The 25,183-nt window shown below is 43.5% G+C and overlaps 1 protein-coding gene across 7 annotated transcripts in view; it reads right to left on the bottom strand.

Moving 5' to 3' along the window:
- Positions 1-25,183, bottom strand: part of SLCO2B1 (solute carrier organic anion transporter family member 2B1) — a 101,029-nt gene that overhangs the window by 34,753 nt on the left and 41,093 nt on the right. For all 7 annotated transcript variants that reach the window (XM_007069619.4, XM_027831763.3, XM_043527342.1 and 4 more), the window contains 4 exons: positions 23,470-23,691; positions 22,262-22,360; positions 13,961-14,091; positions 6,317-6,425 (listed from right to left, as the gene is read on the bottom strand). In XM_007069619.4, the coding sequence (XP_007069681.2) occupies positions 6,317-6,425; positions 13,961-14,091; positions 22,262-22,360; positions 23,470-23,691 (561 nt within the window). The remainder of the gene's footprint in view (positions 1-6,316; positions 6,426-13,960; positions 14,092-22,261; positions 22,361-23,469; positions 23,692-25,183) is intronic.

Below are 25,183 nucleotides of genomic sequence, written 5' to 3'. Positions count from 1 at the left end.
CCTCTTATTGTTAGTTATGATTCATGTATCTGTTTTAGACACCGTTCTTCCCACCCTTGAAATTCACTCCTCAGATATTTGTAAACGGTTATCTTCTCCCATTGGGCCTGAGCTGGAAGAGTCACAGCACCTACAACTCCCAGTGACTTCCAGAGGAGTTGAGATAGCTCAGCACTGTGCAGGATTGGGTTCCGGAGAAGGAGTCCAGACTGGGGGAGTAAGAGCCCAATTCTGGTCTCACTGAAGTCAAAGAAAAAAATCCCATTGACTTCAGTGGTACAAGATCAGACATGTAGGGCCAAATTCTGCTCTCACGTACACCCATGTAACCTCACTGAAGTCAACAGGGCTGAACGGGTGTAGGTGATAGCACAATTTGTTCTTTAATGGTCATTTTCATTTTGTAGCTTTTAAATCAATGGAACAGCTCATCTGGGTATTTCCTTCTGCTCCAGCTGAACTGAGCAATTTAAGGCCCAACTCAGCAAAGCATGGAAGAAGCACTTTAAGCACTTAATTGTTTTGCTGATTAGCAAATGGCCTTAAACATATACTCAAATTCTTTGCTGAATTGCAACATAAACTTGTGGGCAACATGGAATTGTCCCAAAGCTTGGCTCAGCTCCAAGTAGGGTTTTTTAAAGCTATCAGTTTTAAAAGAAAGCTCTTCCCATTCTGTTCAGGCCAGCAGTGTGAAAGCTAACCGACAGCAGAACACTTTCCACTGGGAATACACTGTGAAATATATCTTCCGTTCCAAAAGAAACATTTCTAATTATAATAGGCATCTGCGAGCTCAGTCCGGGAAATGGCCATCTCTCAGCTCTGTCACTGTGGGAGCCCAGTGCAAAAGCCTGTAAGCCTATTTTGAAAGTGCTTTAATATTAATAATGAACCAAATCCAGAGCGAACTCACTGAAGCCAATGGGTGTTTGCCTGAGTAAAGGCTCAGTAAACACTGGGTCAGGACGGCCTTGAGATCTGGCCCATAAATAATACATAGCACTTACACCTAGAACATTGGATCTTCAAATGTTCATAGAGTGTAGATTTATTAATATTTATATTTACAGAGTGTAAACACTAAGGAGGGAAAGGAATTATTTAGTGTGGGAACCTGGGGATCTAACTACAAGCAATATGATTAAATTAAAAAGGGGAAATTTGGGATGACTATCAGGAAAATCTTCTTGTGTTAAATCCCCATTCAGGTACCGATGCTGCTACCCCTACCCACACTGAGCAGCACCGACACTTAGATTGGTGACCTTCCTGTGTAAATGCTAGTCAGGCACTGGGGCCTTTTTGTGCTGTGTGAAAACAACAACAATGCACTAGCTAATTCAATACAGGGAACAATCTTGTAGCGGCTCCAGGAAGATGGACTAGAAGGGATAATAGGTCTTTTCCATCTCTAATTCCTATGATTCTCCAGTTCCAGGTTCCTAGCCCTGTATTCAGATTATTTGTCCACACCCGCCCCCATTCATATTGGTTTTAAAGAGAGAAGGCATAATGTGGTATTCAATATTGAATGAGCAAACACTTTATTTAAAGAGTCTCATTTTTTAATGATAGTTAAACCATGGGGAACTGATTTAATGTCTTCTCTTCCACAAGGATGTCACACTCCCGGTGTCATGCATGATACCCCACTTCTGCAAGATGGCCACCTGCAGCATTAATGCTCAGGAATGCGGGTTGTAATTAAAAACACTAAAGAGCTACACTTCAGAGTTTCGACAGGGCAGTAAGCACTCCTCACCCTATGAACTTTTAGACAGTTAAGATGAGCAAAATAGGGCAACTTTCTTTTAAGAAACTACTGATCCTTCTATATATGGCCGTCCAACATCCTGACAGATGAAAGGAGATGTGACAAAGTTGATCCATCAGTGGTGCTTAGCAATGGTATGGGAAAAGAGCCTGATGCGTGAGTGGCAACCTTCCTACAAAAAGAAAAGGAGGACTTGTGGTACCTTAGAGACTAACACATTTATTTGATCATAATAAATAATAATCAAAATAATTATATAATCAAATAAATGTGTTAGTCTCTAAGGTGCCACAAGTCCTCCTTTTCTTTTTGCGAATACAGACTAACACGGCTGCTACTCTGAAACCTTCCTACAGTGGATACAGGTCCACTTGCCAAATGGAAGCTGAAGCACACTCTGCTTCCTGGTTCACCTCTGGGCTCTCTGCAGTCTCTCTGCAGTGACTGTACCAATCTTAAACCGGGTTCTCCAAACTGAGCAATTGTGGGCAGGATTTTCCCAGTTGTCAGTGGGAAAGCTGAGTTTCTTGAGGCCTTGCTTGACTTTGTCGCTGTACGAGAGCTTCGGCCTTCCACTGCATTGTGGGCAATTCTTAAATTGGCCATAGAGCGCAGCCTTCAGAAGACGATCTTGAGGCATACACTCCATGTGTCCCAGCCGGCAAAGTCTGCGAACATCCAGCGTAGTCTGCATAGTCTGTAGGTTGGTTCTCTCAAGGATCTCATATTGGTGATCTGTTGGTCCCAAGTAACTCCAAAGATTTTTCTAAGACAGTGGAGGTGGAAACTGCTCAATCTCTGCTCCTCCTTGGGGTACATAACCCAGCTTTCACAACTGTAAAGGAGGGTACTAAGGACACAAGTCTGATAAATAGACACCTTTGCATTCAGGGTTAGCAACTTGTTGTTCCAAACACATCAGGTAAGTTTGCCAAAGGTAACAGAAACTTTGCCGATTCTAGCCTCAAGTTCCCTATCAAGGTTAAGTGAGCTGGTAAGAATTGAGCCGAGAGAGCAGAAATGATCCACAGTGTCCAGAGCTTCATTATTGACATAGATTTTAGTGAAATGTCGGTACCTTGTGCCATGACAACTGTTTCCTTGATACTGATTACCATGCCAAACTTCTATATTACTGCATTAAAATGTCAAAACAGCAATGTGGAGTAAAAATTGGATTTTCCCCCCTTTATTTCTCCATCAAATAAATTTCACTCTGCCTCTGTTTCAGCAACAGGAAGTATAAAAATTTATTGATTATTCAGACTGGAGACTCTGCAGCTATTGTGTTTTTATAAGCTGCTGTGCACACAAGACTATTAAAGCAAATAAAACAATAAAGTTTAGCATCAGAAAGAATGAACAAAATAAATAAGGCAAATCATAGAAACTGGGGGCAAAATTCTAATCTCAGTTAAACTGGGGATGAGCCATGACTTTGCTGGAGTTACTCCAGATTTAATCCAAATTCTGGTTCCATTGAAGTTAATTGGTCACTCATATAATGTGACTGACCAATGTAAAGTAGTACTGGATATCAACATTTTATCTCTCTTTCTACTGTACACACACACCCCTTAACACCGAGGTCTGCCTACTTATAGTCTGCCTACATAGTATCCTATTGGACACCGAGCCCAGAGAGATATCCATTGCTGCTAGTTATTCTGTACTGGAACAAAAGAACAATACTGTCTGAAGAGCAGCAGGCAAACAATGCAGATATCCACTGAACCCAGACAAAGGGCATAAGGCTCTTATTTAGCCATGATCTAGGAATATCAGATAGTTTAACATACTGGGGCAGAAGTTTTGCAACTGAATGCTGCTGCGATTGTTGCTTTTAGAAATCAGTGTTAAATGCTAACAATGAGCAGGCTATTTGTGTCTCTAGAGTACTATACCAATAATGCAATCCAGTACTGATTGTCAGCATCACAGCTCTGTAATGCCACTTCCAGTGCAGTCTTTAGTAAGTGTTATTACTTCTTAGTTATGTAGCACTAGCCACTTTACAGTCAGGTCTCTACCTGGAAGATCTTAGAATATAGAATCGTAGGACTGGAAGGGACCTTGAGAGGTCATCTAGTCCAGTCCCCTGCACTCATGGCAGGACTAAGTATATAATATAAGATATACTAAGTATATCTTAAGAGTCTCAGCTCATGCCATAGAGAATGTGGAGGGTTAACAGAGAACTGGAAACAAACAGAAACTGGAAGATGTGAAATTTCAGTAGAAATACCCAGGGGATGAAAAACATTACAGAAAAGGCAAGTATCTTTGAAAAAGAACTGAAAATAGTCTACTGTCTAGTTGTGCATGTAGGCAGTCTTATTACAATTTCCCTCATCCTCCTTTCCCTTTCCTCCTGTTGTTCATTACATTCATGGATTATAGCTGGTCGTATATTAGGGCCTAATTCTGCAAAGTCTCACCTCATTGTTACCTTGCACTTCCCCTGGCTGTTTGTGGTCCCCACCTTTTAGCTCACATCTTATACTTAGATTGTAAACTCTTTGGTGCAGAGACCATCTTGTTGTTATGTATATATACAGTGCCCAGCATGGTGGGCCCCAGATCTCTGATTGGAGCCCGTTGGTGCTACCGCAATGCAAACACTAACACAGTGTGTGTAACTTTTGATTGTAAGATCTTTGGGGCAGGGACAATGTCCCTCAGTATATTTGTTCAGTGCCCCCTTGCACAATGGGGCCCCAATCCTGAGTGAGGATTTTGGATACTATTAAAAATAAATAACAATGCTGATAAATTAATGCTGAATAGTTCCACAATCTTCACTTATTCATGTGCATAAGAATTTGCAGGATTGGGTCTTTAGATTGTAAGTTCTTTTGAGGCAGGGAATGTGGCTTCCTATGTATTTGTACGGGATCCAGCACCCTGAGGCCCTGAGCTTGATTGATGCCAGTGGTCACGGCTGCAGCAATGATAGTAAATAACCCTGACTCCCATGTCCTGTGTCTGCTGCTCTCACAACTCCAGGTGAAGAAAAGGTAAATCTGTTCCCACCTTTAGCAAGCAGAGGAAATTATTTTTACATTTAAAGTCTGTTTGCAGCCAAACAGAAAAGTGAGCCTGTGCGCTGTGAATTCATTCCCTGGCAATGGTTCCATAGCAAATTTTCTTAGTGTACCAGCTGCAACAAGATATTCCTAAATGATAATGGAACAAGGGCAACAGGTGATAAAAAAAACCCAGTTTGCTTGTTTAATTTAGAATCGAACTAGCAAGTGAATGGTGTAACTAGCCAAAGAGACTCCAGCTCGCTCTCCCATGGCTGGGTCAGCTCCGTACTGGGGGTAATAAAAATCAGGGTTTCCAGAAGATTATAATGATCAGAGTTAGGAAGCCCAGAAGAAGCAGACATGATGCCAATATCAGAAAGTCACTTTTCATAAGAGAGAGCCACAGTTGGGATTATTTCCTTCAAACCTCCCCCCTCCCCCTTGGAATACACTCCAAGAATGAAAGCCACTGACCTACCCCAGCACAGACAGACCTTAGCTGTACTTATAAGAGCACCATAGTACATTAGACAAGTCTGACTTCTAGACAAGCTAGCTGTGATAGATGAAGATAATCTGGCACAGACATTTTATACAGCAGAATTTTTACCACTTGAAATTCTATTTCCAAGCAGAGCCCATTTTACCTATTGCACTGGGAGAGGCCGATTGTTCCCAGCCTACGTGCGCTCATGGTCCTTCAGACATAGTTCCCTTTAAGAAGGAAAGGAGGTAACCACTTTGGTGGCATGACTTTAGACAAGTGGAGAAAGTTGAGTACTTTTGAGCAACCACAGCAATGTGGCAAGAGTCAGCTCCTATGCCAGGAATGAGATTCTGGGAGCTGCTCCTGCTCCTCTGGGCCCTGTGCCAGGACACAGCTCCTGCAGAGTCCTCCAGGCCCTGCACTGGGACGGGGTTCCAGCAGGCTCCTCCCATGCCCTGTGGGCCCTGTGCTGGGACGGGGTTCCAGCAGTCGCTGGGATGGGGTTCCAGCAGGCTCCTCCCTCTCCCTGTGGGCCCTGTGCCAGGCCAAAACTCCCACAGGCTCCTCCCGCTCCCGCTGGACCCTGCTTCAGGATGGGGTGGCTAGATTTGAGGTGTGGGCCCCCATTTCCTGGTTTGCCTGAGGTCCTGCTGGCCACCAGTGCAGTGAGAGGTTGAGAGCCCGCTGTTACAAAGTGCTGCGCTAACAGCAGAAATGGGGCATTCAGGTTAATACGGGGAGGCGTGAGGTACTTTGTTTGATACACTAGTGAACTTTCTGCATTATCAGATCAATAAGAGCTCTACAGAGTAAACGTTAGCACACTGTATCCTGCCTATGCGCTAAACCTGCATCTGCGAGTCAGGCTGTATACATGGAGCAAGTTGTAGGCCCATCTCAGATTTTTATCACTGGTGGTGCATATAAGCAGCAAGCTCCTCATTGCCAGGAGAGCGATATACGCTTGGGTGAGCAGAGGAGTTACTTCAGAGACTTTCCAAGGAGGGGAAAACACCAACTTACTTTTTATGAACTGGGTTAAGGATAGGCTCTGCATGATTTCTGATTTGGATTTAAGCTGGTTCAGTAGGTCTTTGCTTCTCTTAACTTCACTCTTGCTCCCTTTCACCACCTGAGAAAAGACGAAGAGACTGTCAGTTTTGGACACGCTGACAGCTGTTCTACTGAGCTCGCTTGCTCCTTCACAGCTGCATCACAGCTGTGTTATTTAAAGAAACGAAAACACAGTCATGCTGATTTATGGCCCAGCATTCCATCCACAGAGGGATAAAGAGAATGCCGTGTGTTGCACTCGAGAAGGCTCTCAAACAGTTTACAAGTTAAATAAGAATCTTTTTACCCACCATGGCGAGGCAGCCACTTCCAGGATGGGATGTGGCAGCTGTTTAACAGCAATATATACAGTACTTATGGGCAAGAAGTGAAGAATACTATATCCAAAACTGCAAGAGGAATTTAGGAAGGCAAAATGCAAATCTCTCTGTTTGAACTTGACCAGAATACCAAGAAAAAGCCCCTACCCAAGTGAAAAATATCAGGAGGTACTAAATGACCACAAAGGCTCAGGACACCTTGGTTTTATACCTCACAACTCCTCAACAACCATAACACTGTGCTTGCGGGAGCCCTGGTTCATTCCTGGCTTAGCAGGAAGAGTGCCAAATACCAAATCACTAACACCCTCCCTGCTTAGGTTAGAATTGCTCAGAAGATCACAGGCTCAGATGCCATAGCTGCAGGCCACCATGTGCTCAGAGGGGTTAATCAGAGGTTTTCAGCAAAGGGATAATAACCGGATTTTCCTTCCCCACTTTCATTTGTCAAACTGTAACGAATAGCACCTCATAAATAACAAATTGGGCCATTATCTATGTACAGTAAAGTATGTGCCAGGCTTCTATTAATATAGAAATCCAGAAAAATTAGTTTTAGAGGTGACCAACAGGAAATGGGGCTTATTCACCAGGGGCTGTATTGCACCTATGGATGCCGGTGAGGCTGGGAGTGGGGCTGAAGTCAAGGGGAGCTGCGTACCTAAACCCAGGGCAGAATTCAACCCCCAAGCAAACTAACAGTATCTCTCATCATCCCTTTGACAAATTCCTCCCAAGGCTGGAAGTACAATGGATGTCTAATATTTCTCTGTGTGTACAGTCATGTACTGTCATGTTAATGTATTCACTGCGGTAAAAGACAAGGGCCAGAGAAGGGCAATGACAATGATTAAAAGCATTACAGGGAGGCAGTCCACGAAAGGAGAGATTTTCATAGCCAAGGCCAAACTTTTCAAAACCGAATGAGGAAGGCTCTGAGTTACTGCAGAGAATTCTTTCCCAGGTATCTACCTGATTTCCCGGTTTAGCCCACATGCTCATGGTCTAACGGATCAGCATATTTGGGGTTGGGAAGGACTTTTCCCCCACGTCAGACTGGCAGAGACTCCTGGGATTTTTTTATTTTTTTTGCCACCCTCTGCAGCATGGGGCACAGGTCACTTGCAGGTTTAAAAAAGTGTAAATGGTTAATTCTCTGTAAGTTGAAGTCTTTAAATCATGATTTGAGGATGTTAGTAACTCAACCGAGGTTAGGGGTCTGTTACAGGAGCGGGTGGGTGAGGTCCTGAGGCCTGTAGTGTGCAGGAGGTCAGACTAGATGATCACAATGGTCCCTTCTGATCTTAAAGTCTATCCGTCTAAAACTTGGGTGCCTAAAGTTAGGTTCCTAAAGCCATACTTAGGGCCTGATCCTGCAGCTGGATCTGTGCAGGCTAACCCTGTACCCCAGTAGCAGCAGCAGCAGGTTCTCATGGCTATGAGATAGCCGTGGTGGTGTGTTGAATGGACTTCCTTCTTGAACAGTCCATTGCAAATCTTCCTTCAACAAGAGTCAATATGAGGATTTAAGCTTCTTAAATCCCTCAGTACTGCATCTTCCAACCTTATGTGTTTTGACTTTTGCTCAACTTCCTTCAACCTCAGCTCTATAAACCTGTAGAAGCATACCTTCTTCTGCAGGTTGGACATGACCCCGCTATTGCACTCATCTTGTTCCCAACCACTGCAAGACTGCAACCTACTGGGCTCGTCTAGGTATCTCCCTATTTGTGACAAAATCAAACCAATAGATGTTAAGAATACACCACAACTTTTGAAGCTGAAAACTGTTTTGTTTCCTCTTCTCTGCTGTTTTTAGTGGCCATTTTTCTTCTCCATATTACAGGACTGTCATCATTACTAAGTTGAACACTTGTATCTTAGTTCTCACATAGACGTCCTGCTGCCCAGAGGCCTTTGAATACAGTGAAATGCCATTGACACAAGACCAATCTGTGTGACTTCTTTGGTTATAGAACCTCCTGTTGTCAGCTGACTCCCAATATATAATAAAGCCATTCACTCATTCAGTGTCATTGTCATCTACATGCAGCATTGGCAGGTTGTTCATTTCAATTTCATAGGAGGCATGCAGAGCTTCAGTTTTATCACCATTGATCTTAAGTCCAATAGATTCTGCAGTTTTTCACAGCTCTTCTAGCATTCGTTGTAGTTGGTCAGTAGTCTCTCCAAGAAAGACAATATCATCCGCATACTCGAGTTCTTCTAAAGACGTAACTTTAAATTTCACACTTCTTACTTTGGTCTCAATCAGCTTTGTCATCAGGTAGTCTATTAGAATGTTAAATAATGTATTCCTAGCACAATCCTGATTCTACCAAAAACCAGCCTGTAATACAACTGTTGATCCTCATACAACTAAATGTACCATGGTACAGTTCCTCCACTAGGCACATTAATGAAGGCCTCAGGCACCCCATACTGGCATAGCAGTATCCACGGTGCTGATCAATGCTCTGAGGCAAAAGCAGCTGCAAAGTCTATAAATGTAATGTTAACTTCTTTTTGTTGCCCTAGGCATTTTTCAATAACATTCTGCAGAGCATATATAACATAGATTGTAGATCGATCTGTACAGAAACCACAGTTGGGTCCATCTTGGTTCTTCCCATCAGTGGTTCTTGGTTATAGCCCCATCCACTATGATTTCTTCCCCCTCCCCAAAGTCCTCTTGCTCAGAGGGATGTGTTTCCTTTCACAAACAGCATTGCCAGTCGGTCACACTGCCACCTCCCAGCCAGCAACCTATAGGTGGTATGTCAGCTGGTGATGGTATCTGATGAGCCGGGCTGTGAGTTCAGCTCCTCAGACAGCTTCAGGGGCAAATCCCCTCTCCTTCCCCGCTTTCTGTAGGGACACTTATTCCTGAATCTGTCCCATGTCAGATTAGATGACACTTGCGGTTCCTTCAAAACCCATGGTTTTACGATTCTATGGTTCTATGATTCTATGAGTTACTCAGAAGGAAGATCACCATCTACTGAACCCCCAGAACCACTTTCTGAGTATCAGGCTGTTCCACCAGGAAGCCTTAGGGAGGCCCGACCAGGCTGGACTTCCTTTAGCTTAAGCTACCTGAGGGGCTCATGCTGTGCCACTTTGTGATGCTACGCAAATGGGATATTGTAGGTATACTAGCCCTTTGGTACCTTCCTCGGGACCCTGCAGACATGGTCCACTCAGCTTGGAGTTATGCCCCTAGGGAGAGACCCCACTGAGCCAAACAGTGATGTGAGGACTTGAGGTCAAATCCCAGCAGGTGTTGGGACCAGGTTTTCTGATTGTCTTTTGGGGGGGGACTACCTGAGCTGACAACAGTTGAGGGGAAGCCTCAGGCTTCCTATGTACACTTGAGTTAATGAAGTGTAGCTGAGTCCAGCTAGGTTCAGAAAGAGGCAGGTCTCCTTTCCACTGAGGAAACAGATGGAAGTTGTCTGCTAGCAGGCTCTGGTGAGAAAAATAGTGTCCCTATCTGTGTGGTATTTCACCTGTAGATAGAGCACCCACAGGCTTTGCCAATCTGCTTTTATTTTGGATTCACCAGAAAAAAAACATATAAATACCTCCAAAATGCAAAAGAGGGATTTTCTCTGCTTAACCTGGAGCTCCTCCTGAGCTCTCACCTACTGTGCAGAAACTTAGTGAAAAACATGGTGACAGATACTATTTTAATATTAAATAAATAAGGGATAAAAATCCAGCAGGCCTCAAAAAATCAGTTCAGAATGAATTTCCTCAGTTAATGAGCAGGTCAAGCTCCCAACAAACACTCATTATACCTCCTCCAGCAAATGCTGGTCCCCTTTAGTTTTTTTTATTTTTGTATGTGCCTTATTACAACAACCAAACTTCAGGGGACTCAATTATATTAGACTGGATAATTATTTTAAGCAACTGGTTGCTTCTGTTTTTAAAACTTTGTGCCAAAAATCTGAACACGGAGACAAATCCATCCCTGTTGCCTTCTTGTGCTGTGGCCACTCACACATTAGTGCCACAAACATAACCTGTTAATTTGCCTCCCTGGTGTTCCTCAAATAATACAGTGTATTTCTAAGACTTTCTGCAAGTGTCTTACAAGCATTAATGAAAGAATCCTCACAACATCCCAATCCCAGGAGGTAGGCCAGTGTGGTTACCCACATTTTGTATATGGGGAAACTGAGGCACAAAGGTTGAGTGAGTTGCTCAAGGTCTGATAGGAAGCCTGTGACAAAGCTGGAAACAAAACCCAGCTTTTCTGATTGCTGGTCATGTCCTTTAACCACAAGACAACCCTTCCCCCATGCTGGCAAGCTCAATTTAGATGTGGTTTTAGAATAGCCTCTCAAGAATTCTGCCTCAGTGTTTTCCTTTAAGCTGTTCATGTTTATTGGAAGTACCAAAAATAGGTAATATAAGTAGCTGCATAACTGTTAAAGGGGCTTTGTTCCATATGCCAGTCTGGCTCAAGCTAAAAATTAGAGACGTTATCTTCACTTCACTTCCTGAACACTCCTGCATATAATGGTGCTGGTGCAGAACAGGGGCCACATGTTTCTTCCAGAGTGCTCCCCATTCGGCACCCAGTAAAGGCCGTTAGGATCCCTCAGCATGGGAGGGGCAACATCCGGGTGAAGTTGTGATTTACTCAGACTCTGATTTGCTGAATACCCTGACTCCTTTCGGCATCCACAGTGCTCCTGAACTCTTCTAACTGATGCTGGTAGGAGTTGTGGGGGCTCAGCATGTGCTAGGAGGCTCTCAGCACATTGTGGGTTCAAGGAGCTAGGCCCCCAGCCTGGCACCGTGAGAGCAGACTGCTGCACCTGCGCAGAGCCCACAGACTTCAGTGGGGCACCATATGGGCTCAGCAGCTCACCCATCAGTTGTATATCACAGGGTCATTATTGAAAATCCAGATTTCTTCAAGTAAAAAAGTAAATGAAATAACCATCCCAGACATTGCCCGGGGCTAATCTTGGCAGTCAGGAAAAGGCCTTATCAGACACCCATATGTGGGAATAATCATAATAATTAATAGTAGCTCCCACTGACCTCATCTGAAGCTGGGAGCGCTGCTAGAAATCAGGCTTTAAAGCATTAGGGCAAGTTTCTCTCCTTTAATCCATACTACAGAGCTTTGCTACATATTCCATCTAATCTACCAATTTAGTGCCCAGTCACTTGTATTACTTCTATTGGTGTTATCCACACTGTGGCACTGACAGGGAGCCTCACTGTGACGTTTCTAATGCAGGCTTGTACGTTGTAACGGAGATTAAATGCCCCACGAGGAGTCAGGGCACCTCACACCGGAAGCGTGAGGCTGATGGAACGCTGCATGCAGAGCCAGGGGGCTGTGAAATGCCAGCAATATGAAGGGACGTCACTGGGCACTGCTGATGGAATGCTGCGTGGCAAGAGAGGAAATGTCACAACCCTGAGCCAAGAGAGGAATAGATACCTCCTCAAAGGGTGACATTCTTTACGTGTGCTTGATTTTGGTGACAAAAAGTGTGTGTGTGTGTAAGGGGCATTTTCGGTGTGAATTTAGTGCTGAAGAAAGTTTCAGGATTGACATCTCTGGCGATTCTAGGTGGCAGAACTGGAACAGACCCAGAGTTGCCTGTCTCTCAATCCATTGCCCCCCATTCACTGGCTCATACCACCCCTGACAGTGTTACTGAAACACTGGGCAGAATGGAAGGTGCCTATTGTTCCATGAAGCTATTATGCTGCACAGCACGCAAGTGGTTATATGTATTTTGGTTTGGGAGCATTAAAAAGGGGAGGAACAGGAAAAGGGAGTAATCTGAAATCTCTCACTCCTCTAGGCTAGCAGGCAATTCACCTATAAATGGTGATAGATGAGACTGGCCTCTGATGCAGCTGCTGATTTGTCCCTGAACCCAAAGGAAAGTCAAAGGTTTAAAGGGAGTAACATGGTGGGAACAAGAGGGACATTACTATACCAAAAGGAGTACTTGTGGCACCTTAGAGACTAACAAATTTATTAGAGCATAAGCTTTTGTGAGCTACAGCTCACTCGCTCACGAAAGCTTATGCTCTAATAAATTTGTTAGTCTCTAAGGTGCCACAAGTACTCCTTTTCTTTTTACGGATACAGACTAACACGGCTGCTACTCTGAAACCTGTCATTACTATACCAGTCTCAGTCTGGTTGAAGAAGGTTGAGGAGAGAGATCTTGGGGAAAGAACAGTACAGCTGAGAAGCTGACTCATCAGCAGAAGTGCCCTTGAAAGGCATTTTCAAACACCATGAGGATAATATCTTACATTTAGACCACATCCCTTTAGTTAGAAGGGTCCCACAGTGCCATTCAGACTACATATTATGAACATAAGTATAATATGCCCACCACTAACGTGCAGTCATTTGTGAGATAGAGGAATGGTTGCTCATGGAAGTATCCCTGTGGACTTCAAAAGAGCTACTTAAATGAGTAAAGGTTGCAAGATTCGCCCCTTCAACAGGAAATGAAAAATCACTTCACCAGTTGAAATAAAATGTGTAGTGTTATGTAGCAAAATATACTAATCCACAGTAGAATTTGGGGAAGTATTTGTGAAAAGTACCATGGGTCACATGGTCAGGGAGAGATGTGTAGTCATTTTGCTTAATACACTACTGGAAGGCACTCAGATACTACAGGGATGAGCATGGTATAAGAACCTATGCAGAGTAGAATAGAATAGGGATTCCATACCATTGTTTTTTGCACCTCTGGAGAGGGAAGAATGCCACCTACTAAACTGTCAACAGCACTCTGGGTTTTTCTTGGTAGCCTCTTACCGAAGTCCTGGCCAGGCTGGACTCTGCTTAGCTTATCCGATCTGAGCTAGTAAGGGCTACAGACACTAGAGAAGAGTTCAAATCAGAACATCCGTCAGAAGCCCTTTGTACTTTGGAGAAGTTTGAATCTGGATACAAACTTCACAGCACACGGCCATCTCTAGAAGGCACATGGCCCACAAGGGAAGCAGAGAGAGGAGAGAGAGAGAGGTGGCATGTGTACAACAGCACATTTATAACATATTCCTCACAGCATATTGATATTCTACACCTTGTCTGACTTCAGCATCACCCCACTGCCCAACCAGCTTCAGGAAATTCTCACTGAGACCATCATCCCCTCACATCCCAATCTAGATTAAACTCACCCGCCGTGGGAGCTAAGAGAACTTAATTGTTTAAATCAGCTGAATGATTTGTGCAATTGACCTTGCCTGTCTCCATTCCAGTTCTTACCTCTTTAGGCATTTCTTTTGGGAAGAAGAAATAAGGGATGGCAGATAAGGCCACGAGAGTGGCTGCGACCAGGAAGCCGAGCCACCAGGCTCCAACCCATCGAGGATCTTTGTTAGTGAGCTGAATTTCCTCTGAAATACAAGCAAATAAACACAAATTAGAAACACAGATGATGGGAAGAAGTGAGGGCCACCACTGTCTTCACCCCTACCCCTCTGACTGCAGGAAATGGGCTATATTGGATGTGTCCATCTGTCCCTAACAAATTAATTTTGCTCAGTGCTCCAGAGCAGTGGCTCCCATGCTGGGGGCTGTGGATCCCTGGAGGTCCGCAGAACATTTGCTGGTGTACCATGGAGAGCTGACTTATCACATAATGCTGAATCTCTTCCTTGCTTCCACCTGCTAAATCATAGAATCATAGAATATCAGGGTTGGAAGGGACCTCAGGAGGTCATCTAGTCCAACCCCCTGCTCAAAGCAGGACCAATCCACAACTAAATCATCCCAGCCAGGGCTTTGTCAAGCCTGACCTTAAAAATATCTAAGGAAGGAGATTCCACCACCTACCTAGATAACGCATTCCAGTGTTTCACCACCCTCCTAGTGAAAAAGTTTTTCCTAATATCCAACCTAAACCTCCCCCACTGCAACTTCAGACCATTACTCCTTGTTCTGTCATCAGCTACCACCGAGAACAGTCTAGATCCATCCTGTTTGGAACCCCCTTTCAGGTAGTTGAAAGCAGCTATCAAATCCCCCCTCATTCTTCTCTTCCGCAGACTAAACAATCCCAGTTCCCTCAGCCTCTACTCAGAAGTCATGTGTTCCAGTCCCCTAATCATTTTTGTTGCCCTCCGCTGGACTCTTTCCAATTTTTCCACATCCTTCTTGTAGTGTGGGGCCCAAAACTGGACACAGTACTCCAGATGAGGCCTCACCAGTGTCGAATAGAGGGGAACGATCACGTCCCTCGATCTGCTGGCAATGCCCCTACGTATACATCCCAAAATGCCATTGGCCTTCTTAGCAACAAGGGCATACTGTTGACTCATATCCAGCTTCTCGTCCACTGTAACCCCTAGGTCCTTTTCTGCAGAACTGCTGCCGAACCATTCGGTCCCTAGTCTGTAGCGGTGCATGGGATTCTTCCGTCCTAAGTGCAGGACTCTGCATTTGTCCTTGTTGAACCTCATCAGATTTCTTTTGGCCCAATCCTCTAATTTGTCTAGGTCCCTCTGTATCCTATCACTACCCTCCAGCGTATCTACCTCTCCTCCCAGTTTAGTGTCATCTGCAAACTTGCTGAGGGTGCAGTCCACACCATCCTCCAGATCATTTATGAAGATATTGAACAAAACCAGCCGCAGGACCGACCCTTGGGGCACTCCACTCGATACTGGCTGCCAACTAGACATGGAGCCATTGATCACTACCCGTTGAGCCCGACAATCTAGCCAACTTTCTATCCACCTTATAGTCCATTCATCCAGCCCATACTTCTTTAACTTGCTGGCAAGAATACTGTGGGAGACCGTGTCAAAAGCTTTGCTAAAGTCAAGGAACAACACGTCCACCACTTTCCCCTCATCCACAGAGCCAGTTATCTCGTCATAGAAGGCAATTAGATTAGTCAGGCATGACTTGCCCTTGGTGAATCCATGCTGACTGTTCCTGATCACTTTCCTCTCCTCGAAGTGCTTCAGAATTGATTCCTTGAGGACCTGCTCCATGACTTTTCCAGGGACTGAGGTGAGGCTGACTGACCTGTAGTTCCCAGGATCATCCTCCTTCCCTTTTTTAAAGATGGGCACTACATTAACCTTTTTCCAGTCATCCGGGACCTCCCCCGATTGCCATGAGTTTTCAAAGATAATGGCCAATGGCTCTGCAATCACATCCGCCAACTCCTTTAGCACTCTCGGATGCAGCACATCTGGCCCCATGGACTTGTGCTCGTCTAGCTTTTCTAAATAGTCCTGAACCACTTCTTTCTCCACAGAGGGCTGGTCACCTCCTCCCCATGCTATGCTACCCAGTGCAGTAGTCTGGGAGCTGACCTTGTTTGTGAAGACAGAGGCAAAAAAACCATTGAGTACATTAGCTTTTTCCACATCCTCTGTCACTAGGTTGCCTCCCTCATTCAGTAAGGGGCCCACACTTTCCTTGACTTTCTTCTTGTTGCTAACATACCTGAAGAAACCCTTCTTGTTACTCTTAACATCTCTTGCTAGCTGCAACTCCAGGTGTGATTTGGCCTTCCTGATTTCACTCCTGCATCCCCAAGCAATATTTTTATACTCTTCCCTGGTCATTTGTCCAACCTTCCACTTCTTGTAAGCTTCTTTTGTGTGTTTAAGATCAGCAAGGATTTCACTGTTAAGCCAAGCCGGTCACCCGCCATATTTACTATTCTTTCGACTCATCGTGATGGTTTGTCCCTGTAACCTCAATAAGGATTCTTTAAAATACAGCCAGCTCTAAATAGCATTAAAGAAATAGCATTTAATAGCATTAAATAGCTCTAAATATTAAATAGCATTAAATAGCTCTAAATAGCATTAAAGAAATGCTCTAAATAGCATTAAAGAAATCCACTAAATACTAAATGTTAATTTAAGCATCTAAATTTAGGCACCCAAGTTTGAATATTTTGGCTTTAATAACTTGTCTACTCTCAGCAGCCAAGCCAGGAGTAGGACCCAGGAAACGAGACTCCCGCTCTGTTAGTCTCATGGTTAGACAACACTCCCTTAAGGCATCTTCAACATACAGCCCAAATTGACCAATTATACAAAATCCTTTGGTAACTTCCATCTCTTCCTCCCCCTTCTGCTTTTTCCTCCAGTTCGAATGACCATTGTCCCCTCTGGTTGCATGACCAGACAGAACATCTGGAATGTTTTTTCCCTTTCTCACAAAATAAGAGCAGCTTCCTGCTAAAGATGACACACACTGTGGGGAGCGTACTGGGTCTAAATAAAACATGACTTCAGAAGTCAGGATGCAATTTCTCAATATAATCAGTTTTAACCAAGGAGTATTTCTACAGATCATGGAATTCCTGCAGTTAGATATCAATTTTAAGCCTAGTTCTAGGAAACTAGTCCTAAAGGATAAGTGAACAGCATCTCTTACACAACTGTTAGGATGTAACGTGCCAGCTGGTTATTGCCATATGGGGTCTGATTAGAAATTTAGGATTTGCCATATCAGATAAGCCAGATGGACCATCTGGTCCACTTGTCTCTGGAAGTGGTTGGTAACATGATTCAGAGGAAGGTAATAACCTCCTACCTCCACAATGCACATAGCCAGTTGTGTAGTGCTGTATGTGGGGGTTAAAATTCCTTCTGGAATTGCACAGGGACAAGGTTTAGCCAAGAATCATGAGACTGGGTTAGCCTTATTTTTGCATGACTAGCTACCACTGCCACCACTTTCTGCGCTTCCTCCTTTCCCTCTCACTCAATAGCCAATTACTTTCCTCTCTGAAGACAGCAGAGGTAGAGGGAGCTCTCCAGTTACTCAGACATATTCCTCACTTAGCTTTAGTCTGAGGGGATGTCTTAGAAGATCTAAGCATCAGGTTTGCAGAGCCCCTGGGACCACAAACCCTGCCATGGTCAATCCATCCCTTCAACAGTGTGAGACAGGTAAGTTGAGTGCCAAGCCACTTACCACTTCAGGGCCTTTTGCTGCAGACTTTAAAACTGGGGCTTTGTTTGTTCTGCACAGATATTAACAATCCCATGGCAGTTTTCTTAAGAATAAGAGTTTGTCCAGTGTCCTTGATCCAGATTTCCCTTTGCCCCATGTGTGTAGCCTGCTGCATGTCAGTTGGCCGCTACCCTCCTGCCAGAGATAGTTGTTTCTGTGATATTAGGTATCTGTGGATTGTGCAGAGTTTGAGGGTCCATCAGAGCAAAAGCTGTTATATAAATTGAAGAGACGATCTGGGTGAGATAATCTCTTTTATTGGACCAACTTCTGTTGGTGAGAGGGACAAGCTTTCAAGCTACACAGAGCTCTTCTTCAGGTCTGGGAAACGTACTCAGAGTGTCACAGCTAAATACAAGGTGGAACAGATTGTTTAGCATAAGCAGTTAACACATAAGAAACCCATGGATCACCACACTTCCCTTCACAGATCCAGTAGCCACCCCAAGTACACCAAGAAATCTTTTATCGACAATCAGGTGCTACTGTGCCACTTCATCTTGAATGGTCCCTTGAAATATATGTTAAATACTTATGCTAAAAAACTGTTCCACCCTGTATTTAGCTATGACACTCTGAGTACATTTCCCAGACTTGAAGAAGAGCTTGCCTCTCTCACCAACAAAAGTTGGTCCAATAAAAGAGATTATCTCACCCACCTTGCCTCTCCAATATCCTGGGACCAACATGGCTACAGCAATGCTGCATAATTATAAATCAAAAGCATTTTAATATAGGGCCAGTCTTTCAGAGAGAATAGTTTCCCTCTGGTTTTTGAGTCAAGGAAAATGGAACCAAGAAAAAGGGACTGTGCTTGAAAAGAACTATTGATTCTGTTCCTTCAGAATTTACTTTTTGAAGTCTTTCTAAGGGACACTAGGAGGCAGGATCCAGCCAAAGCTGACAAGGGCAGAGGGAGGGTCACAGGGCTACATTATGTGCAGCCACTTACTGCTTCTAGAACAAAGCAAGCCTACAATATGCAAAACTCCAAAGTTCTGGAATTTGCAGCTCCATCCCCACATAACACCACCTGGATTATGGGCTAGGAAGAGCTGTGCTCTAGCGGTTTAAGCATGGATTGAGTAAGCAGACAATGTTGCTCTGGTACAGTGGCCTTGGGCAAATCATGTCATGCCTATGCTTATAATACCTTATAGAGGAACTGTGAGACATATTTATGTTTGTGAATGGACTAAGTATATTTATTTCCAACTAGGGCTGCTGATTAATCGCAGGTAACTCACACAATTAACTCAAAAAATTAATCGTGATTAATCACACTGTTAAACAATAGAATACCAATTGAAATTTATTAAATATTTTGGATATTTCTACATTTTCATATATATTGTATTCTGTGTTGTAACTGAAATTAAAGAGTATATTATTTTTTATTACAAATACTTGCACTGTAAAAATGATAAACAAAAGAAATAGTATTTTTCAATTCACCTCATACAAGTACTGTAGTGCAATCTCTGTGTCGTGAAAGTGCAACTTACAAATGTAGATTTGTTTTTATTACATAGCTGCACTCAAAACCAAAATTAATGTCAAACTTCAGAGCCTACAAATCCACTCAGTCCTACTTCTTGTTCAGCCAATCGCTGGGACAAACAAGCTTGTTTACATTTACAGGAGATAATGCTGCCCACTTCTTACTTACAATGTCACCAGAAAGGGAGAACAGGCATTTGTATGGCATTTTGGTAGCTGGCATTGCAAGGTATTTACATGCCAGATATGTTAAACATTCATATGCCCCTTCATGCTTCGGCCACCATTCCAGAGGACATGCTTCCATGCTGATAACGCTCATTAAAAAAAAAAAGTGTTAATTACATTTGTGACTCAACTCCTTGGGGGAGAATTCTATGTCCCCAGCTCTGTTTTACCCGCATTCTGCCATGTATTTCATGTTATAGCAGTCTCAGACGATGACCCAGCACATGTTGTTCGTTTTAAGAACACTTTCTTTTCAGATTTCAAAAAACGCAAAGAAGGTACCAATGTGAGATTTCTAAAGATAGCTACAGCACTATATCCAAGATTTAAGAATCTGAAGTGCCTTCAAAATCTGAGAGGGACGAGGTGTGGAGCATGCTTTCAGAAGTCTTAAAAGAGCAACACTCCGATGCAGAAACTACAGAACCCAAACCACCAAAAAAGAAAATTAACCTTCTGCTGGTGGCATCTGACTAGATAATGAAAATGAACATGCATCAGTCTGCACTGCTTTGGATTGTTATCGAGCAGAACCCGTCATCAGCATGGACACATATCCCAGTGGTGGTTGAAGCATGAAGGCACATATGAATCTTTAGTGCATCTGGCATGCCGGCTACAACAGTGCCATGAGAACGCTTGTTCTCAATTTCAGGTGACGTTGCAAACAAGAAGCGGGCAAGCATTATCTCCTGCAAATGTAAACAAACTTCTTTGTCTGAGTGATTGGCTGAGAAGTAAGACCGAGTGGACTTGCAGGCTCTAAAATTTTACAAAAATGATTAGGGGTATGGAACGGCTTCCATATGAGAAGAGATTAATAAGACTGGGACTTTTCAGCTTGGAAAAGAGATGACTAAGGGGGGATATGATAGAGGTCTATAAAATCATGACTGGTGTTGAGAAAGTAAATAAGGAAGTTTAATTTACTCCTTCTCATAACACAAGAACTAGGGGTCACCAAATGAAATTAATAGAAAGCAGGATTAAAACAAACAAAAGGAAGTATTTCTTCACACAAGGCACAGTCAGCCTGTGGAACTCTTTGCCAGAGGATGTTGTGAAGGCCAAGACTATAACAGGGTTCAAAAAAGAACTAGATAAATTCATGGAGGATAAGTCCATCAATGGCTATTAGCCAGGATGGGCAGGGATGGTGTCCCTAGCCTCTGTTTGCCAGAAGCTGGGAATGGGAGACAGGGAATGGATCACTTGATGATTACCTGTTCTGTTCATTCTCTCTGGGGCACCTGGCATTGGCCGCTGTCAGAAGACAGGATACTGGGCTAGATGGACCTTTGGTCTGGCCCAGTATGGCCATTCTTATGTACATAATTCTACATTTATAAGTTCAACTTTCATGATAAAGAGATTGCACTACAGTACTTGTGTTAGGTGAACTGAAAAATATAATTTCTTTTTTTTTACAGTGCAAATACTTATCAAAAATAAATATAAAGTGAACACTGTACGCTTTGTATTCTGTGTTGTAACTGAAATCAATATATTTGAAAATGTAGAAAACATCCAAAAATATTTTAATAAATGGTATTCTATTATGTTTAACAGTGTGATTAATTGCGATTAATTTTTTTCTGGCAAACAGAGGCTAGAGACACCATCCCTGCCCATCCTGCCATCCTTTTTAGAATGACAACCAGCTGTTCAGCCCCTCCTCAGGGCCGCTGCCCTCCCTGGTGCCTGAGCCAGCTCTTCTTGAGACAGCAGCATCGGTTTTGTTCTTAGGCTTTTCCACAGTGCTCATCCTTGTTACGACTCTGTGCTGACTGGGTGGATCTTCATGGCCCCTCCCTACCTTCTGTGGTAGTCTCTAGTTTTGCCTTTGCTGACAGGCTGACGTTACAAGAGTGTTAGAGATCCTTCCCATGCCCAGCGAATCCCACAAATGCTCTCCTAACATTGTGCAGTACAAATGAAACTGGAAAGGCTTCAAGGACTTTAAGGGCAATTACTGTCCTTTTCTCTCCCTTATCTTTGTCTCTTCTCCTTGTTTTTGGTCTCCTTTCCCCCTGCCTCTCTCCCCTCCTCAGTTACCCTCTCTTTTTGCACATTCCATGTCTCTTTTCTTTCTCTCTTCCACTCCTTTTTTGTGTGTTTCTTTCCTCCCCTTTCGTTTTCGCTCTCCTCCTCCTACACACCCACCCTGAGAGCTGGTGGTGGGTGGAACATGCATACCTGTTCAGCTCCCATGCACCACTGGCTACTCAGAAGCAATCGAGAGAAGCATATTGAATAAGGTGTAATCCTTGTGGGCACCCAGCTAATACAGTGGTGAGCACGGTAAGAACAGGTAAATCGGCTTCATTCTACTCGTGCTGGCAATGTTGGAAATGAGCTGCAGCACAGGTCTGAGTGATCCCCATGATTGAGGAAGGAGAAAGCATGAGGAAAACATGAAGTTTCTGCAGCAGCCATTCTTGATCTAACCCTCTAACGTTTGTGTGTGACCCTGAGTTAGAAGGGAAGCACCCACTTGCCATATCTGATTATTCGGAGAGTTCCATCACAGCACTTTCTGTATTCGGTTTACCACCCCCGGAACCATGCAAGCCGCTAGCAGAATGATTACAGGAAGCTCAGTTAATGCACTCAGACATATACAAATGTGTCAGCAGAGTTAAAGGAAGCCAGGCTTTGCTTCACTTGATGGCAGATGAACAGCAGCGTCGCTGCACACTTCAGATCTTTTTAACTTCTTTGGCACCATGATGCTAGCTCTCAGATCTAAAATAACATTGCCTATGATAACAGGAAAGTTTCCCCCCCCACACACACACTCCCACACACTGCATTAAGAATGGATAATGGCCCTCAGAACCTACTTGAACTCACCTGGGGGAACTTTGTCAATGTCCACATAAAAGCGCAAAATGGCAGATCCTAACATGAATGCCACGCCAGGTCCGATGATAGTTAGAGCAAACAGGATTCCTGCAAAAAGAAAGCATTTTCCACTCAGCAGAAAGGTTCTGTCTTTGAGGGGAGTGCATGCAGGGGACATGAGATGCAAAACCACAGGAAAATAGGAACTACAAAATGAGGTCAGACCCAAAGTCCATCCAGCCCAGTAGCCTGTCTCTGACTAGGGCCAGCACCAGAGGAAGGTGTAAGAAACTTGCAGGAGCAGGTGTGGGTTAATCTACCCCCACATTAGGTCTCATCCTGATATCTAATAAACCCTGAAGCATGAGTTCTAATATTCCTTCCAAAAATGTTGTTACCATTAATTATACCTCTATATTCTTGTTATCCATATAAACGTTCAATCTGTCTTTCAATCTTGCTTAAATTCTTGGCCTTGTGGACTTGATGTGGCAATGAGTTCCACAGTCTAATTACATGTTGTATGCAAAAGTATTTCCTTTTATCAGTTTTGAATTTCCCACCTTTTGATTTAATTTAATATCCCCTTGTTGTTGTTTTAAGCGAAAAAGAGAAGCAAAATCCTTTATCTACCTCTTCTATACCGTAATTATTGTATATTCTTTTACCAATTCTCCTTTCTAGGTAAACGATCCCAATCTTTTCAATCTCCCTCCTTAGGAGAGTTTTTCTATGCCCTCAATCATTCTTGTCACTCTTCTCTGAACCCCTTGTGACTTCCGCAGTACATCAGGGGCCAAACTCTGACTTCAGTTACTCCTCGTGTAAAACCTCCATTACATTCAAAAAGGTACTCAAGATATATGCTGGCACTGTTCAGATTAAAAACTGTGCCATGCTCTTTGAAATGTTTTTTTGCTACCTCAATTTATCTACGTCAGCTTTTACATGGAAGCCCTCTTATGACAACCACTGATGAAAAGCATGAACATACATAAGACTCAATTCTTCGTTACTCTGAATCCTTGTGAAATATGTTTCAGGAGTTTATTTATACTCTGAAGCAGCCAAAACTAAAAACACTTGAAGTTTCTTGTAGTCTAAGGGTCTGTTCTTGAGAGCTGAGCAGTCACACCCTGTCATGGAACTGGTCCCTCCAGCCCAGCATAAGTGCTGCTTTTCTTGCTTACCGTGGTTGGACTCAGTTCTAGTCTTACCTAAATAGAGAGGTGAGTTTCTCTCACTGGCAAAATCGTCAATGTAAGAGATCCCAAAGGGCTGGATGGGGACCCCTCCAATCCCTAGCAAAGCCTGGCCAATAAACAGGATCAGCAGGACCTCGTGGTTTTCTTTCACTGCATGTGGGGTGCAGTCCGTGTCACTGAGGTTTCTGGTGGATATAGCAGGTTGGCAGAGATCAGTAGAATTGCTGAACACACCTGCGGAGGCAAATGCAACACCCCTAAGTGCTCAAAGCCGAAGTTGGTGGGCACCTAACCTTAGCCGTGAAACATCCTCTGTAAAATAGCATCAGATACAGAGCTGCTGTTTGTCTCTCTGAGGGTTAGGTTGCGGCCCTGAGCTACAGTCCCGACTGTGCAGTCACACAGCCCCGTGGGGATCTCAGTCACTGACTGTGCCTCCAGAGGACTAATTCCTCCCCATGCTCTCCAGAACACAAGCAGTGATTGCAGTCTGGCACACAGCTTGCTTTCTTGGTGCCCCAGCCCAGCTCCTCCGCACAGTGCTTTCATCCTGCCACCTGGCATACAACACAGAGCATGCAGTCCCTACGCTTCTCCAAAGGCAGGAGCTGAGATAGTCCTTGACCTCTGGCTTTTCCTCAACCCCATGCCAGCTGCTGGGGCCAGGGGAAATCTGGCTCTGAGTGATTTCTATAGCCATGTATGGTTTACAAATTAAACAAATGATGGGCTAAATTCTACTTTCAGTTACCCCCTTCTGCCTCAGTGGACTAATGAAATTGCACAAGTGTTACACAGGGCAGAATTTGGTACAATATTTGTTTCTTTTTAAAAATCTCTTAATCTAGTCAATAATAACCTACCTAACAACAATGGCAAATACATCTAGATATACATCAAATAAACAGGAGGCCTTAATTTAACATCCACATTGGAGACACTGTGCAAGACAATCAGAAACAAATAAAATGTATTTGTTGAGCTGTGAAAGATAATTATGACAAAAGAACAATGGCACTAACCAAAAGTTACTCCATAGCTAAGTACAGTAACTGTCACATTTAAAAATATAGATGGATACAAAAAGGATAAAAATCAAGTCCAAATAAAGAAGCAGTCTGATCTCATCTACTCTGACTTTGGTGGAGTTACTCTGGATTGATACCAGTGTAATGGAGATGGAGACGTGAGATAAAAAAAATTGGGTATCATAAATAATTGTGAAATAATAGATAACAGATTTATCTTGAAAGTAATTATCTAAATAATTAAGGAATATTGAAAAGTGTAGCATAACAGCTGCTTTTGAAAGTTCTGGAATTTTTGTTTAGTCCCTCAAACAACACAGAATTCTGGATTTTTCCTCTGTGTTTGACAGATCAGTCATCTGACCCAGGAAACATCTGCACTAGCCAAGGGCCTGTCATGAAGTGTAGGTTGGACTTGTTTCCATACTTTCGTTAGCCCTTGTTCCCTGGATAAAGCTGTGAATTAGGCACTTTGTAAATCTTCCTTTGGTGGCTGTAACTGAGGAAATATTAATGGGAAAGTACAATGCAGACCGAGTCTGTGACCCCAGCTGTGTTCTGGCTGGTTTGTACCTGTGCAGTGATCCAAGGAAACAGGGAAAAGGCCTCTTAGAGAAGTTTCTAAAGGATTTTGTGGAGTCTGATAGTAGGATTTCTATTATTACTGTGATTGGGGATTATAACCTTGAGGTCAAGGA

Source organism: Chelonia mydas, chromosome 1 (assembly GCF_015237465.2).
Source record: "Chelonia mydas isolate rCheMyd1 chromosome 1, rCheMyd1.pri.v2, whole genome shotgun sequence".
NCBI lineage: Eukaryota > Metazoa > Chordata > Testudines > Cheloniidae > Chelonia > Chelonia mydas.
This window is presented reverse-complemented; position numbering and strand designations above follow the sequence as displayed.